The sequence below is a fragment of the Calidris pugnax genome, unplaced genomic scaffold (genome assembly GCF_001431845.1).
Source record: "Calidris pugnax isolate Ruff unplaced genomic scaffold, ASM143184v1 scaffold56, whole genome shotgun sequence".
Lineage (NCBI taxonomy): Eukaryota > Metazoa > Chordata > Aves > Charadriiformes > Scolopacidae > Calidris > Calidris pugnax.
Window position 1 is genome coordinate 13,745,066 of NW_015090839.1, and position 18,608 is coordinate 13,763,673.

Genomic DNA, 18,608 nt, shown 5'->3' on the forward strand with positions numbered 1-18,608 from the left:
ACCCCCCAGCCTTCTACCAGAGATGAATTCTTCCCCTCATCTGAGTCAGTAGAAGAGAATCCGGAGCCATGATTCAAGCCCACAGCTAAAAATTGTGAAGGAAATATTCAGCAGTTTAAACAGGCAGAACTCCAGGTCCTTCTAGTATTTTCTGAAAAACAAAAGAAAAAAAAAAAAGGGGGGGGGGGGGGGGGGGGGGGGGGCAGGGTCCGCGGCTGCGCAGGGAGGATGCTGGGCCGCGGAGCCGCCGCGCCGGGAGCGGGAGGTGAGCGCGACGGGGCCCGGGGGCGGCGGAGCGGACAGGGACGGGGATGATGGGGGTCACGGCGCAGCTTTCCGCGGGGGTGGTTTCACAGAAAGAGGGTTTTTTTCCCTTCTAAACAGGCCCGAGGAGGGCGGCCGTGCGCGCAGCGCTCTCCTGCGGAGGGCGATGGAGTGGAGATGCGCGGGGAGCGGTGGAGCCGCGCACAGGCGCAACGGGGATTGTTTCCGGCACCGGAGGCGGGGGGGATGTGGATTTTCCAGCCATTTTTGCCTCAAAGACGTTTTCAGGTGCCTTGTGCAGGGTGGTTGGAGCATCTCTAAAGTCCGGTGTGGAGAAATCAGGCACAGCTTAAAGGAGCTTCCTTCTTCAAGGAAGACAAAGGGGATTCGAGGGGGGTTTATTTATTTAAAAGGGATCGATGGTCATTTTAATTATTCTGTGATGTGAGGGGGAAAGGAGCTTTTGGAAACAAGCGTTCTGATTAAAACTCAGCATCTCAAAGAGGACAGTAAGTGGTGCTTGTTGGGTTATTTGTTTTGGTTTTTTCCTAATTAAACTACACTGTGCAGCCATTTAGTGGAAGGTATTCAAGGAAACAAATGAAATCTATTTGCTTCAGGTGGGGAAGATGATGGGAATGGAGTAGGAAGCCTCTTAAGGTACAAATAAAACATGCAGGTCGTTCAGCAGATCCTGGTGATTCATTTTTCAGGCAGTGCAAGAAGAGAGCTTGGAAATACAATTCCTGGCTGGGGAATGCTTTGGTTGCAGCCCAGAGCTTTAGAAAAATAGCATAATAAAGATGGAGGGGGGAACATATTCTTATTAATTTAAACAGTGGATCTGTTTTGTTTGTAGCGACTGTTAACGAATGTCATGGGCAAATTGAAATCAGAAAATTGATTTCTGCAGTTTGCTATAGATCATTTTTTTTTTGAGAAGAGTAGAATCTATTCCCTGCTTCCCCTCCTTTTTCCCCTCCTTCCCCTAAGTTTTCAGCTGCCCCTGGAAGCTGTGATGTGCAGCAGTAAGCTCAGAAGCTATTTTTAGCATGTGTTCTGGACTCTCTTCCCACTATCGTTTATAATCAACTACCTTTCTCTTTCACAGGATGCGAGTGGCTACCAGAATGACAACGACCTTGCTTTCTAACATGTTATTTCTGCTGGCGCTTGGGTTGGCTTCGGCTTTTAGCCACAGCCCTAGGACCCCTGACAGGGTTTCTGAAGCAGATATCCAGAGGCTCCTCCATGGGGTCATGGAGCAACTGGGCATTGCCAGGCCACGGGTCGAATATCCAGCACACCAGGCTATGAATCTAGTTGGCCCACAGAGCATTGAAGGTAGCTAACTTCTACTTTGAGTTATGATTAATTTATTAGTATCCTTTGGTAATAATTATTGGTTTGCATAAACATGTACAGTATTTTGAGCTTAAAATCATGGACTTCTTCACCATGTTGTTGCCTGATCTTTGTTTTAAAATCATCATCCGTCTTTTACCTTCCTTAATCTAATGATTTTGGCAGAAGTAGTGGGTTTTTAATGTACAGACTTTGTAGAAAAAGCCATGTTGTCCGAGAGGTATCTGGTTTCTCGTACCTCAAAATAAAGGGTTCACTGAATTCTTCCCTAATAGTGTGTAAAATTATATCCCGTATATTTTTCACGTGAAACAAATGTGAGCTACAGAGCCTAAATCTCATGGACTTTTGGAAGCATTTTGACACCAAATATTTGCGCTGTCATGGGAAATAAAGGGAGAGACCTTACTCAAGGGGGGTTCTTCCTGCGAGCTGCAGAACCCTGCACAGCCCTCAGTGGGGCAGGATCAGTGCTGGGGCAGGACTGGTGCTGGGACACACAGGGGTGGAAGGGACACGAGTGCCCCTCTCCCTCCATCCACAAGTAGCACCTCCACACTGGGCTGCTGTGGTGAACGCTCTGGGCTCAGGTCCTGTTTTTTGGCCAGCACTTCTGGTCTCGCTCTGTGTGAGTAAATTTTCCTTGGAATCAGCCTTTTATAACTATGCAAACCATCTGAAAAATCTGGCTCAAATGTGAGGGTGTTAGGACGATGTTGCAACGTTTTGCTATTTGAGTTGTAATAAACTAGCTTTTATTTTGGGATTACAGGAAAAGGTTGAAGGTATGCAGCTCCAAATGTTATGGTTTATGTTCCAACATCAAAACAGAGCAGAAATTGTCAAACCTTCTCTCGGAATTAAACCAATTTGACACAATGTAGCAAGTCCTCTCCGAGCTTAAGTCTGTGCCCTTTATTTTGTCCCCATTGGGATCTCCAGGCTATCCTAGCCAGAGGGACACGATTGCCCTAAGGGAAGCTGAGGACAGGCTTGTCAGGTTTAAGTCTGAAAAGACATTTCTACCAGATAATTGAAGACCCAAGTTTATGTATTTTCTAAAGAAACTTTGATGGACATCTGCTTTTCTGCAAACTTTAATGACAGAGATTACGCTTAAGGAGTAAAACTTGCTCTGTGCCTTCTCCTTCATGAGTGTTTGTATGTAGAGAAATTGTGACAGACTGGTAGAAGTGAGTAATTTTACTCCCTCTTTCCCCCAGAATATAGGGTTTTTTTTAAACCTTAGAAAAGATAGGCAAATCTGGATCTCTGACAAATATTTCATCTCAGCTGTTTGCCATTACTTTCTAATTACAATGTCAGCAAAACCAGAGTAAGAATCTCTTAAGTATTGAACTTTTCTGGTGCTTGTGAGACTCAAGTAATGCTAGTTTTCCAGTCATTCACAGAGTTTTCCAGGAAAAGGAGTTTGGACTCCCACCTCTTGCATTTAATTTTTTTCCTTTTTTTTTTTATTTTAATAAAAATGCCTTCTGTGTAACAGAGTAAAACTCAAAGATGATAAATCCAATTTGTTTACCATATTTAACATTCCCCTCTTGATCATATGAAGATGACTTTTTTGGTTTGTTCAGCGGGGGGTAGGCTGGGATCTTACACACATATTTTGTGACATTCCATCACACGATGTAGAAATAAAATTTCCTCAGAGGACGAAGCTCCAACCTCTGCTCTGCTAACCAGACCTGCAGGACTTTCTGGAGGAGTGTTTCTGATGCTGGTGAACTGAGCATCACAAGAAACAGTGTCGTGGTTTGTAATGTTTGAGCAAAAAAAAACCCTGTGCCTGTAGCACAGGTGTTGACTGACAGGACTATTGAACAGGACTGAGAGATAACTTGTGGTTGATGTTTCCAGTGGTGTCCGTATGAGCAATAAGTAACTTATGGTTGAGATATAGGAGGAAAAATAACTGCATGTGTTTTTAGAGTACATCAATTAGTACAAGGTTTTGGATTCTGAAGGATCCACCTATGGGCTTTCCTCAACACAGTTACACTGGTATCACTGGGTAGTAATTCTGTGTGCAAGTGCTTAAGAAAACCCCAAACCCTACAAGATAACAGAAAGCAAATCTAAGGGTGAACGGAAGCAAGAGGTTTAACAGTAATTGGAATATGCCACAGCAAAATGGGGTTGACATCCTAAATACCATCATGGCAAAGTGGTAATTGACTACCTACTCCTGAGGCACTCTTTCATTGGGATTTTTGCCTGAAAGTAGTGGAGAGTAGAATTAGGTATGAAACCCTTGATATTTATGATAAATTCTGAGCTGCCATGAGTGTTGACTTCCAGCCATTTTTCAGACTTAGGTTGCAGTGACCAATGTAGACAGTATAAAACCTGGTTCATCCCATGCCAGCACCTTCATCATCAACCCACTAGCTGTTCTGGAGTGCATCTGTTTCTCATTTTGACCAGATAACGCATCTCAGTATAAAAAAAAATTTATGAAAGAGAGCTTAATAAATTTAGTATGTTCCTACAGAAAAGGATTTTACTTCACACAATGTTTTTGTCAGAAATTGCCCCAGCAGTGTAGATCTGCAGCAGTGCTGATAGCTGTGGCTGCCATCAGCTTCAGCCAAGCCAGGATTCCAGAAGTACCACCAATTTTTTGAAAGGCCAGATTTCATCCATTACATGTGTACACTTGCAAATGAGGTTCTGTCAGGAAAAATTAATTTCTGTGGCTTTGGAATTTGGAAACAAATTTAGACTGCCATAATATAGACAAGTTTATACTAGCAGCCTGATTAGAATGAAACATTTGCAAATTTGAGTGATTATTATAATAACCTTTTCCAGCTGAATAAGAGCTTAATAATTTTATATGTAACAAAAATACTGTTGCTGTTACTTCATAAGTGGATTTCCTAATTATGCCCACTTTCCATCTCAGCTGTCTACATTTTTTCCGGTGTTAATCACCATATTTTGACTTTAAAATGCTAAAAACCAAAGGGTGGATGTGTTGCAAGGAACTATACATGGTCTTTCTCCCATTGTCCTTTCCTAAAGAAAGATTAGGGCTGCCTTGGCTGCAGTAAGCGAAATCACAAACTTGCTCTGTGCAAGATGGACATTTTTCAGAAAATACATTTAGCAGCATGTGCTCTTTTTGCTGAGTGACCAGATAGTTTTCGTGTTGATGGGCAGAAAAGAAATCTATAAATACATGTTTTTTTTTTTTCCTTCTTCCCTTCGCATTTGTCAATTTATCTGTAACCTCAGGTCAAGCTGCTAAAATAGGAGGAGAGTCTAGAAAATGCCCGATAAGGAAATTACTGTGCAGATGGTGTGTGTGATCCAAGGAGAGCTTGGAGGTCGAGCACGGTGGCTTTTCTCTGCCGGTGGCGGTGGGAGCTGCCTGGGGGGGTGGAGGAGAAGCCACCTTCCAGCCCGCGGGGAGGTGCGGAGGCAGCATTAGCTCTTCTCCTTTGCTGGGGCTCTGTTAGCTGCATGGAAGCAGTTCACAGGATAAATATGTCCAAAAAATGGGAATGTGGTGGTGTAGCAGCCGGCAGATGGTGCACGGCAGCGGCAGCCGCCGGACGGACCCTGCGTGACGGGAGCCTCAGGCAAAGGGGTTTCCAACACCTGAGGTGGTACCTGCAGGAGCAGCTGGTTTTTGCTGACCACTTAATAGGTTTTCTTTCTGCCCACCCCCCGATTCCTAAAAGTAACAAACCCATATTAACTACTTTAATTTTTCTAACAGTATTTGCTGTCCTTGTTAATTTCTCTCTTTGGAAAGCTGTATTGGAGACACTTAGCAGTATTTATAAAAAGAGAGGGGGAAAAACGTAAAAAAGCAAAATAGAAATTTTTAATGAGTAGCTGTGTTTTTGTAGTTACTGTTTAGGTTTCTCACTAGAATACTGTGCAGGCGCCACTGGGCTATATTCAAGTTTTATATAGACAAGAAGGGGGCTTTATCTATGTTAACAGAGGACAAAACTGTAACATGAAGAAATGCCTTCAACATTTCCAAAACATAAAGTTATTTTTTCCTTGCGTGCTTACAAGTTTGTGCCAATATTTAAGTTTGGTTTTGTTTTTTTTTTTCTTTTTTGGGGGGCTGGGGAGGGAATATGTGTATAGTGCATGTTTCAGGACTATTATACCATGGATTGGAGAACAGTAAAATCTCACTGAGACACAGGGGGGCACCAGTAGCTCAGCTCGGGCAGTTTATAGCACTGAACTTCATAATGGGAAACGTGAAGCCCTATTCTCATTTTGCAAATATCATTTCCTTGCATTTTCATTGCCTCCTGTGCAACTCAGTGCAACAGACAGCCTGCTCTTGGGGAGGTTTGTTGGTTTGTGTTTGATTTGGTTGGTTTGGATCTATTTCTTCAAAGCACTTCTAAGAGGACGATGGTTGATAAAGGTGCTGGGGTGACAGTCCAGAGTCTGAAGCTTTCAATCTGCAAAAGAGACGTCATGCTGTCAACCTCAGTGACAGCATTACATGATGTCTCTTAAATCCCAATTGTTTGTAGGAATAAGAAAATATGGTGTCTCTTTGGGACGCTTTTGACTCTCCTGCACAGACTGCTTATAGCTATTGAGAAAAGGCTGGGATTTATTTGATTATTTTGAAAGGAAATAAATACCTGTTTATTGCTTTAGAAAAAGGTAGTTACTGTTTGGCTGATTAAGATGATAAAATTCAAAAGAGTCTGGAACATGATGCTAATATTTCTACTGAAAACTGCTGGCTAATGACTTCTTAGCACGGACTCTGTACAAATAGCACTTTACATGAAATGTACTGTCTGTAAAATTATGCAGATTAATCATGCATGTTAATAATGTCTGTTTTGTTTACATTTCCCTAATAAGAAAACAAAGCCAAACATTGTTGGATTACCTTGATGTCTGGCCTGTAACATACCTGCAACCCCACTACTTATTTCCTGCAAGAACAGTAAAATCTTCTGACTAGAATGTTGCCCAAAACCTTTTCTTATGCAAGTACCCAGTGAAACCAGTGCAGAAATGACCTTCACACTCCTTTGCTTTTGGGTTAGTGTGTGCTGTGCTTATACCTGAGTGTATTTGGACTTCCTTGGGTCACTAGAAGCTATAACCCCTGGCACACGGAGTGCACTCTTGCGGGGGCAGCAAGCATGGCAACGGGACGGCTGCATCCCCTTTGCTGCAGCTGATGTCCCCTGGGCCAGCATCCCAGGACAGCAGGGCAGGAGTCCCTGGGCTGGCAGCGTGCCACCAGGCTGGCCACAGCCACTTCTGCTTTGGGGCCACTTTGTAGCGTCAGTTTAGTGCAAAGAGACCACACAATCATCCAGGATTTGGATTATTGTATCTGTTCTATAGAGAAAGTCCTGCTGCAGTTGAGACATAAAGTTATATTCGCTTTGGGACGGCGTTTGCTGAAGCACACATGACTTTAATCAAAGGCTGCGTTATGGGCCTGACATTTAGCAAACAAAATCAAACCCCAACATCACTCTATTAGTTTCTGCTTTCAGGGTTGGTGTTTGTTGGTTTTGTTTATTTTTCCAAATGGCCAAAATAGCTCAGGAAATATGATTTCAAAATTTAATATGGACATCTCAAATTTGTAACATAAAATTAAAATAGTAAAGCTACACTTTTTTATACATTAGTATGGTAGACATCTGGATTTGTATAGATCTGACTAAAAATGCTTGTATTTTTTTCTATCTTGAGTATCAGGCAGTGGTACGTGTTGTGAGAGAATGTTAATTCCTGAATCTAAATGCTAATGACGCTGCCAAATGGCACTGGTAGTTTGCAGTAGATTTTCTTTAAGTGATATGGCACAACTCTGTGAAGAAATTGCATGTAAAACAATTATGCCTGTAACTCCACAAACAAGGAAATAATGACAAGTGGTAGGACTTTATTTATTCTTTATTAAAGACAAATTTGAATATTTGGCTCATAATATTTGTGCTTCCGTATGGATTTATAAGCCATGACAAGCAGCATTAATATGAGCAGAGTTGGTGTTTGTATTGCTGTGTGGAGGTGTCATCTCAACGTGTTCGACAACTTTCTCTCTTGAGGAGCAAGGACAGGATCCAGCGAAGGCTGTGGGTGTCACCACTACAGGCTCTGCCACTTTGGAATTTCAGGACCTGCCCTTCCTCGACCCCCTCCCCACCCCATGCTGCAGGAGGTGCACAGGGACTACTTTAGTCTCCTCTGTGTGTCTGGGGAGATGCAGGGAAAATTCTCAAAACTTGTGTGCTCGTCAGAGAAGTCAGTCAATGGGCAATGCAAGAAGAAAAGCATATTAATCCCTGTTTCTCTCTAGATCTTTGTTACTTGCCTGTGGGTCTGACTAAGGGACCTATGTAGATTTGGGGCTTTGAATCTTTTCTTGAAATAACGTGTATAGCAGTCCTCGTGGTTTCAGGAGGTAGTGCAGGTGTCACATCCCTCTTCTGAGGAACCAAGAAGATAAAGACTCCAGCTCTTAAAACCTCCACTAACCACTGGTATGCGGCATAGACGACTACTGCTATTCCAAAAGTTATCTTTAACAGGTGCCACCAAAGCAGAAAGCCATTTGAGATGGGACTCGTTCAGGGAAGAAAAGAGGCAAGTCTGTAGGGGTTTAGAATTAAGTAGATTCTCACGTACCTAACAATAATTAATCAATTAGAATGGGATCTGTAGCCACAATTGTTTTTTTGTACATGTTCCTAGAGGGAAATAATCCCAAAAGAGAAGTAAGAAACCTGAGGAGGGGAGGGAATATGATAGCTTCTGTATTGTCTGATGCTTTATAGTACTTCTGTTTTCTAGTGTTGGCAGATAGTATATAGAGATTTAATATGAAACTGTAAAATTCTATCTAGCAATGGAATATGGTCCAGAAGTATTTAAAAATCTACCAGTGAAGACTGACCAAATTATGATGAGGTTTGGTTTTTTTTTCTGAAGATTTTTTTTCCCTGCTTGTCTTTCACATGCATAAAATATATGCTTGGGGACATTAATTAGGATTTATACCTTTTTGTAATTGTTCTTAAAATCACATGCATTTCCCCTGCTCCCATCTGAATTTTAAATTAACGTGCAGTAAGAAAAGCTTTTTTAATTTATTCGGTTCTATGAAAAGATATTTTAGAAGTCTGGACAAGAAAGAGATTCTTGCTTTTCTTGATCGTGGTGTCCTGTGCAGGAGATAGGATCTCTGGCACGCTCTGGAGGTTTCCAGAGCTATTCTCTCTGAGCTTCCCATGGTGCGTGCTTTCAGCAGTGCCCCAACAGCTGCTGCAGGCATGAATGAGAAGAAGAATGTTCTCAGCCACTGAAAAGGAGGGATGAAGAATCTGGTTTCTCCCCTTGGGATGCTTTAATACATCAGGTTAGCTGGCCCGAGTCCCTCTTGCAGGGCCAAAGAGCAGCACTGGGCCTGGCCTTGCCTGGCAGGACTCTTCATCTCGCTGCTCTCTTGCGTCTTCATCATGTGCCAATTCTTTTATTCAAGTGCAAAGGAAACCTCATTTTGACTTGGGCCATGTTGGCAGAAGTTTTGAATAGGAAAGCCTCTGCTTTTGGAGCTGTGAGGTTACACTGGCACACAAAGCAGAGACTTGGGAGTCTTGTAGCCCCACACTGGTATTGTTCACGATGAGGTCCTTTGGGTGAGTTAGAAAATCGACCCCAGTGGCAGCTGTCAGACGGGTACATGAAGATTTTTAAACACTTCTGTTGAAGAACCAGCCGGGACTTTGAGTGTGGAAAATGGGATTGAATATAAATGGGGAAATGAGCAGGAAAACGTTGTGAAGTTCAGTGGAGCAACAGACAGAAAACATGGTCCCGTTCTGGAAAATTCTGGTGCTTCCATGCTTCATGTTAAAGGAGTGAAAGGCATATTTTTCCATGAGTGTGTTGACATTGATGGAGCATCTGGGCTTCTCATGCAGCTGGCGTCAATGCCAGCGGATGACGTGCTCTAGTCTTTTACATTTATGGGACTGAAATAGTGTCCCATCCCTTGTGGGGTAAAGCGAGTCACCGGCTTCTTCTGGTTGCCCTGTTTCATAGAGCCGTGCGCTGCGCACGTGGTCGTTAGCACGGTGATGCTATGGCAGCTGCGGGCGTGTGGTGGTTGCTGGACGTGCTTCCCCTTCATCATGGGGGCTGGAAGTCACCCTGGCGGGTGTGTGCGTGTGTGTGTTCTGCTGCACACTGCAGGTCACGCTCTGTTTGTCAAAAGGGTAAGTTTACCCACACGGTGAAGTGCAAAAGCTTTCTGCTCAGGCTGAAGGGCAAATTAATATAGTTCATTAGAGGACTGCTCAACCAAGGGAGGCAGAAGAGATCGCTCTTGGGCCGTCAGCAAGTGAGCTGCTGGATTTTATTTTATTGTGTGTGCAATTTGAATAATGAGTAATAATAGCATATTTGCTGCTTTTATAAATTTATTGTGAGAGGAACGTGGGGATTACTTTGGTCCTAACCATTTCATAATAAAAGCATTTCATATCTTAAATATTTGTACTGTTTGTAATTAAAATATGGGATAAAATGGAATTATTCACTGAAAGCAAGGTCAGTAATTGTGTGATGTATGCGCTAGAGGCTTGAGAAACATATTGAAAGGAATTTGTCCCTCTGCGGCGAAAAAGAAAATTAATCTTCATAGTTTTAAGAAACTTTGTGTCATTAAGGAGAAGACAAGCTGACCCTGGAATCTTGGATGCTTTAGTATGTATAGCTGTAGTTTTCTTGGGTTTCCCAAGGCATGCTCTTGAATGGTTAAAGTTGGCTACGTTTGCATTTTTCCATTCTTGGTTCTCCTATGCTCTTTCTCCTTCCCTATTCTCTTATTTAGTGGCTTCTGTGAATAGAAGAAATGTGATAATTTATAATTTTTTCAGTGTCTCTCACTTCCTGATCTATATCAACTTCAGCAACCAGGATAGGACTGTCTAGGATGAAGCCAGCTGAAGATGCATGGGGGAAATGGTATTGGGACTGTAGAACTTCTAGTGATGTTAGAAAGAGTAAGGAAAATGAAAATGCATTTTTTGCATTCAGGATTTTTTTGACAATTTGAATTAACTAAATTATATGGTGAGGATTCTTGCAGATAGTAAAGGAAAGGAAAAAGGAAGTTAGTGGACGGTGTCCCATTTAAAGCTACCAGAGGATCAGAAAGCATTCTGCCAACCTTGCAGAGTTTGATTGGGGATGAGACATCACTTTTTTTGAATGAGGCATCGACACAGCAAAGGTAGATACAGCAAGATGAATGGGGACAGAAGTGTACAACAGTATGGAAAGCTGTCATAGTGAAAGGAAAGAAAGCTATCTCTGTATCAGAGAGGACACACTGGAAATAATTTTCAAGATTTTTCCCAGGGATAAGAACTAATAGTCTAGATAAACAAAAGATTTTGCAAAGTAGCAAATATGGTATTGCATCACTGATTAATATCTATTTTTGGGTAAGATTCCATGAGGAATCTTACCCAAATGGGATAAGGTATACCAGGCTTCCCTTGCAGCTCAGATTTGCTTGGAGTTTGTACAGTTCTAGATCACAAGAGGCACAACCTTACCTGGGAGGAATGTTCCTCTGTGCAGCTGGGAAGGGCTTGGACACTTTAAGAATCTGCTTCATAATGTTTAAGAGCAAAAATATGAAATCTAGGGCATCTAACATGACTCTCTATGTAAAGGGCTTTAATTAGGGATGTGGGATTTATTTACTCACAACAGACACTCGTGACCCGCTCTATTTAGTATCTCCTTGCTAAGATTGACCAAACGACCTCTTGTCAGAATTTGGAAGTGGGGTAACCCTATCTGTTTCCCACATTCCCACTGTGATGTGGGAAACTGTTCCAATCAGACTGAAAGGCAAATTTGTCCCATTATTTGTCTTTAAATGTTCTGCAGTCATTTCACACTTTTGAAAGTCCGTTCTCACTGACTCTCTTAAAACGACTCTTCTGGGGGGCAGCATTGCCTGCTTCTATTCCATGTGGAGGAGGGCTTCTGTGAGCAGATTTGTTTCAGTGGTGTTTTATGCTACCAACAGATGGTCAGGACCAACAACAATTCCGTTGGATGTGTTTGATCAGGACAATATTCAATACTGGCAGGAAAATAGTTGTTCTTTGTGTTTTCTTTTCCTGTTTTGTTTCTTCTTCCTTTTTTTTTTCTTTTTTTTTTTTTTTTTTCCCAAGACCAGAACGGTTGTGTTGTCCTCCCACCCATAGAGACAGCATTGCTCCTACAAAGAAATGAGTTAAAATGTATCCACTGTAAATTTTCAGTCATTCCAAGTATCCCTAATAGAGATGATACCAGCAGTTGGTGAGATGACTGAAGACTTTTTCCAGAATTACAGGAAGGGGAGAGGCATTGTTCTGTTTTGGGTTCCACTCTGCAACAGTTCAAGATCAGTGCCAGAAGAGGGTTACATATATGCATATATTTCAAATGAAATCCAAAGCTTACTTATGAAAATACTGACCACAGTCCAAAAGACCAAAGCTTCTAGTTTATCCTTAGGGGTGTAAAATAACTACATACTCACACAGAAATCCTGCACAGGAAAGGGAGCTGACTATTTTGGAGGCTGTTTTTTTTTTTTGGTTTGGTTTGGGTTTTTTTTGCTAGTATGCGGCACAAAAAAGACAGTTCATATAAGAAGCTAGGAGAGATGGGAAAAACATAGATTTATCTATCCCTTGGATAGGAGATGATGAAAAGTTTCTCAGTATTTAGTAGTCTTGTCTTTCTTTCAGTCTCTGCCTCAAGGTTCGAGAGACTCATCTTGTGCTATTTTTGTAGCTAACTGTGTATGTTTGTATTACAATATTTTGACTTGGTAGCTGCAGTGTATTCAATCCTAATATGTTTCTTCAAATCAGTAACGTTACAATACCAAAACTAATGCAGCTTGTGAATTGCTGTACATAATACCCCTATTTGCTATATTTATAGCATTTCATTTTTATTATTGCAGTCTTTACTGACTGCAGTATTTATCAGAGTTTATAAGGAATGAGCCTTGCTAACGCTATTAAATCGCTCAAGTGTGCTAAATTATGGCACCAGAGCAGGTGCTATTGTCTCCAGCTCCTTTGGAAAGAAAGGAAAAACCCTTAAATGATCCTGGACGTTTATACCTAAAGGAAACAATCCTTTATATTAATATAAAAAGATTATTTTGTACTCAAAGGAATTCTTGGCAGTTAGTTTAAACTTACATGTATATATAGCACACTGGAGCCTGCTAAGTACCTCTGTTTTCGTTATGGATGGAGCTTTGGTGCCAAGAGGTCTGCACCACATAGAAGCGTAGATATGCTTCTATCTGATGGATTATCCCGTAGTGAACCACATTGTATACAGGATGTTCAAACACGTATTGATTATGTGGTTCTGTAGTTTACAGCAGAATCATAACCTGATGCTTTTAAGTACATATATACAATCAATCTTCATGTGAAGGAGCTCAGTATAAAAGAAGTATTTAACACTGTACACTAGATGTTAGATTAAATGACTGTTATACATTTTTTTAACCTCATCACCGTAGCCTTATTGTGAATCTACACAGTCCTTACAAGCATCATATTTGTGTTGCCTATGGACTGCAAATGTATAATAAAGTTCACAGTGTATATAATGCTATTATGGTTTTAGTACCAGGTCTCATGGTCAGCTACAAAGGAAAACCTCATATAATGCAGATGCAAAATATTTATAGGGCTACTTTTATGTTTGTTACATAGCTGTAAAACTTTGCTTCAACATTGCATTACAGAATAAGAAACTTTGAGGGGGAAAATTAGCATGTTGATTAGATTTTAGTCCATCATGCAAATAAAACTGAAATATATATGCTTAGAGACTAACTTCTGGTATTGTAATGCCAGCTTCCAACTGATTATTTGGAAAATATAAACAATTTGACTCAACTACCACTTCTAAATGTAAAAATGAACACAAAATTGTCAAGACTGCCTTATGTTAGACATTTTTGAAAGTGATTATGTTAGCTTACAATGCCTAGCTGTATAAAAGATGATTTACAGAATCCTAGAATGGCAAGGGCTGGAAGGAACCTTCAGACATCATCTAGAATGACCCCCCTGCCAAAGCAGGTTCACCTAGAGCAGGTTGCACAGGATTGTGCTGAGGTGAGTTTTGAGTATCTCCAGAGAAGGAGACTCCACACCCTCTCTGGGCAGCCTCTTCAGTGCTCTGGCACCCTCAAAGTAAAGAAGTTTTTCCTCATGTTCAGATGGAACTTCCAGTGTTCCAGTTTGGGCCCATTGCACATTTTCCTGTTGCTGGCCCCATCCTCTTGACTAACTTACTTCTGGTAATATAATGCCAGCTTCCAACTGATTATTTGGAAAATATAAACAATTTGACTCAACTACCACTTCTAAATGTTTAGATATTTATAAGCATTGATGAGATCCCTTCTCAGTCTTGTCTTCTCCAAGCTAAACAGGCCATTTAGGCTGGTAGTATTTTTTTGTTAGTTGGGACAGGAGTACTCCTGAGGCAGCTTTCATGTTCGGAAGCTTTATTCCGATCTTTTGGATCTATTATAATTATAGAAATTGAAAATAAGACTGTTTGGTGATATGGTGGTCATGCTACTTACTCAAACAGTTGTGTCTGCATTCGCTCTTTAACTCACATTTTCCAGTCATTCAAATTCCTTTTCCTCTCCTGTTAGTGGAATTTATATGTCAACTGTTACATTTTATCCCTCATTATATAGGGTTTTAAAATAATATTGCTCTACTGTCACACAACCATCTCAGTACTCAATGTAACTCGTTCCAGTTTGGGCCCATTGCACATTTTCCTGTTGCTGGCCCCATCCTCTTGACTAACTTACTTCTGGTAATATAATGCCAGCTTCCAACTGATTATTTGGAAAATATAAACAATTTGACTCAACTACCACTTCTAAATGTTTAGATATTTATAAGCATTGATGAGATCCCTTCTCAGTCTTGTCTTCTCCAAGCTAAACAGGCCATTTAGGCTGGTAGTATTTTTTTGTTAGTTGGGACAGGAGTACTCCTGAGGCAGCTTTCATGTTCGGAAGCTTTATTCCGATCTTTTGGATCTATTATAATTATAGAAATTGAAAATAAGACTGTTTGGTGATATGGTGGTCATGCTACTTACTCAAACAGTTGTGTCTGCATTCGCTCTTTAACTCACATTTTCCAGTCATTCAAATTCCTTTTCCTCTCCTGTTAGTGGAATTTATATGTCAACTGTTACATTTTATCCCTCATTATATAGGGTTTTAAAATAATATTGCTCTACTGTCACACAACCATCTCAGTACTCAATGTAACTCCTACAGTACTCAGTAACTACATTAGCTGTTGCTGCAGGGTGTGTGGTGGCTGCCTTATGGCAGGGGAAAAGAGCATGCTTGAAACTAACTTTTTATTTGCCTGAAATTCAAAATAGTACTGTATAGTAGTATTTAGAAAATTCCCCAAGCAGCTGGGTTTTAGCCTGTAGGTGCATTTGGCTGGTAATGTGTGCAGAAAAGATCTGGAGCAAATGAATATTTGTAGAGAGGCATATAGAGAGAATGGCCTGAGCTTGGTTCCCAAACCTTTAGTGGAAGAGCCTCCTTGTCAAAGGCAAGGAACCCAAGCTGAGATGAGTGGCAGAAGGCTGTGGCACATCCCTGCTGTGTGCGCTTGGCCAAGAACAGGAAGCCCATCATTGTGTCCTCTGCCACTGAGTTATAAAACTTGCTGTGCACTCCTGTTGTAACCCTGCAGTGATGGTGCTCCAAGTCCCGCAGGGCAAATATAAAATCCTGCATCTAGAACTGATCAATTCTGTAAAGGTATAAAAGTCACAGAATGTGATGTTTCATACTGTAATGAATACTGTGTAGGTGTACATGCACAAGAATTCTCATCAAAAATATGGACTTTTCACCATTATTGCAGGAAACTTAAATTGCATTTAAGAAATGGTTTGATTTAAAAATAATTTTCCTAGCTGTATACAACCAAATTTGCAATAATATCTTGGGTCCTCTCATATGACTTAATTTATGAATGTATTTCCAGGCTGTTCAAATAGTATTATTTCTTTCTATGTTGTCCTTAACTTTGTCTTCTTGTCATGATGTTGTCTTGCCATATCTTCAATTATTTGTTGCTACAATGAATATTAACAATATCAGTGACTGAAGATGATTATGCAGTAAATATATTAAGTTCCGCTACTGTCTCATGTTTCTTTTTCTTTGTATTTTCTTGCCTATAACTTACATAGTTAAAGAACAAAAAGACCCTAAGAATAATAACGAGTGACTGATCTTGTTTCCTAGCTTCATTTTTCATTACCCAATTCTCCGATTTAGTTCACAGGGTCGTGTTTCTAAAAGAGACATTTGAAATCTAAACTAAAGCACTTACACTTTTAATCTTGTAAAAAGACAGTGCGTGTAAATTGTCTTTGCTAGGTGGTGCGCACGAGGGTCTCCAGCACTTGGGTCCTTACGGCAACATCCCAAACATCGTGGCCGAGCTGACAGGAGATAATGTACCAAAGGATTTCAGTGAAGATCAAGGTTATCCTGACCCTCCAAATCCCTGCCCTATTGGAAAAACAGGTAATTATGCTGTAGCTTTTTCACGTCTGTTTTCACCATGCATCTTTCAGTGCTGTACTAGGCAGTACGACACTTGATCAGCAATTGGTGTTTTCTTTTATTCTCTACCCCAGAAGGAGAACTGTTGAGCAATCAGGTGTTTGAGATGAGATATTTTTTTTTTAATATGCACCTTCTGTATTGCTACATGATGGCTAGAGAAGGTCAGGTGAAAGAAATCATCTTGACCTTGGAGTACGAGATAGTGAGATTTATGATAGCGGCTTGTTCCTGACAGAGTTCATTTTTAGGCTGGCCCCTGAAAAAAGTTATCATTCTGTACAGATGAGATTTACCCTTATTTTAGAGACTTTCATTGTGCCAAGAGGAATGAAACTGTCTGCCCTGATCTCCAACCCAGACCATGAGTCAATATTTAAGATACCTTGGCTTCAATCCATGTGGCTTTATAGCTCACTGAGGGTGCATCTGTGCCAAGAAACGGAGAACTACGTGGACGTACCCCAACGTGTTGCACGCAGGCTCGCTCTGGCAGAGGACCAGCGCAGCCTCAGAGCACTGGACCAGTACGGTGCCCAAGACACCCTCTGCAGCCCTCGGCTTGCAGCTGCTTATATACCAAGCCACGTGTGGCTAGTGCTGAAGGATCTCTAAAGCAGCGCTGCGTGTGCATGATATAGACATACCCCAAGGGAATTGATCTTTTTCCTGTTGTTTGAGCCAAGGAATGGCTTCCAGTACTGAAAGTAGTAGTAAAACACCCATTGGCTGCCTTGGGAGCTGGAACTGGGAATGAACACTATTTTTCTCTCATTTTTTATTCGTGAGCTAAGAGATCTTTTCTAAATCTTTTCTGTTTAGTCTTCTTTTATGTTATTTGGATAATGCAAAACAGTTGTCCGTATTCTTATTAAAAATGTTCTAAGTAGGTTAGAATTGATAAAAAAAAATCTTTTTCATGAAAAGTTTTGCAAACATTGTTTTTGCATTTCATTCGAAACCATGACAAAATTTTGAATCATCATTCCTTACTGCTTTCTATTAGAGCTCACTTGGGGATGACGCCTGCATCTCTTCTGAAATAATATTTAATCTTCCATTTTGTTCAATATAGCTGTTGTCTGACAGGTTGCAAATGATGGGTTTAGGTTTTCTTACACACACAGATTTTCTATCTTCTGTGCTTGCCCATTAGAGTTCTGTTAGTGATTAGATAAATAAATTAGAAACCTGGCATCCAGAGAAATGCCTGTGAAAATCCCTTCAATTTTTCTTTCTTAGGTGAAATAAAAGTTGTTAGCTGAGCTAATACTGTCAGATCAGAATTCTTAGGGAAGTGCTGCCTGCTCAGATAAATGGCTCTGTCGTAGGTACGCTGTGAGTGAAGATAGTATCTCCTAGGATTAGAGTAAAATGTTTTTCAGAGCCTTAAATGGAAATTCAAGTGGTGACTGTATTATGCATACAAATTACTGGAGGCCTTCCTCAATCAGGTCTGTGGACTTGCTTAATGGAAAACAATTTTTCCAGTCACTGTCTACATATGCACATTCCACAGCGGGAATACATAAGCCTGGAGCACTTGAGCTTGAAGACTTTTGGATTAGCAGTCGCAGAGGGCACGCATATGTCCAGCTGCCCTTTGTGTTTTCTAACAAAAGGCACAGACACTCTGAGGAGGTCTACCACACTGCTGTTGTCACCTGCTTCTCTCTTGAGATGACCCTGTTCCTGCTGAGACTGAAATAATTTTTAAGTGCTCGTAGTTAACTTTAATGGTTTCTGAGTTACTTAGACAGTATGGTTAGTTTTCCCCTGGTTGCTATTGGCAACTTTATTTTTTTTCCCATTCTAAGGAGAAAAGAAAGAAAGCAGGATCTGTTGGATTTAGAATAACCTCCTCAGGTCATTGAATGAACTCATTTTGGAGTCAGGATTTTAGTGTTTCCCACATCTAAGGGAAAAAAGATAATCCATCTGCAAATCTTTTCACGTGACGATCACACAAGGACAGAAGGGAAAGTCCACAGGTGTGTCTGCTGGAGTTGCCTGTGTTCTGGCAGATGTAGCTGCTTGGATGCCCAGCATCATGCCCCAGGTGGTATGTCTTGGGTATGTCTGAGAGGAACTTGGACTGCAAGCTCCCCAGGCTGACAAATTAGAGGGAGCTCCAGGAGCAGACTCTATCCAAAGGGCTACTCTGGCCTCAAGTTGCTGAATCTTTGTTTAATCTAAAGATGATGTATTTTGGTTAAAAGTCCATAAGCTGACTTTTAAAAGGGTATTATCCTTGATGTGACACTGT

The 18,608-nt window shown here is 41.0% G+C and overlaps 1 protein-coding gene across 3 annotated transcripts in view; it reads left to right on the forward strand.

Annotated features, from left to right (window-relative positions):
• SCG5 (secretogranin V) overlaps positions 1-18,608 on the forward strand; it is a 31,899-nt gene that overhangs the window by 352 nt on the left and 12,939 nt on the right. The window contains exons 1-3 of one of the 3 annotated variants that reach the window (XM_014941909.1): positions 207-265; positions 1,376-1,608; positions 16,154-16,303. In XM_014941909.1, coding sequence (XP_014797395.1) covers positions 1,377-1,608; positions 16,154-16,303 — 382 coding nt within the window. In that variant the 5' untranslated portion in view covers positions 207-265; position 1,376. Of the gene's footprint in view, positions 1-206; positions 266-523; positions 774-1,375; positions 1,609-16,153; positions 16,304-18,608 lie in introns of those variants that run through there. The other 2 variants (XM_014941908.1, XM_014941907.1) reach the window with 2 other exon arrangements.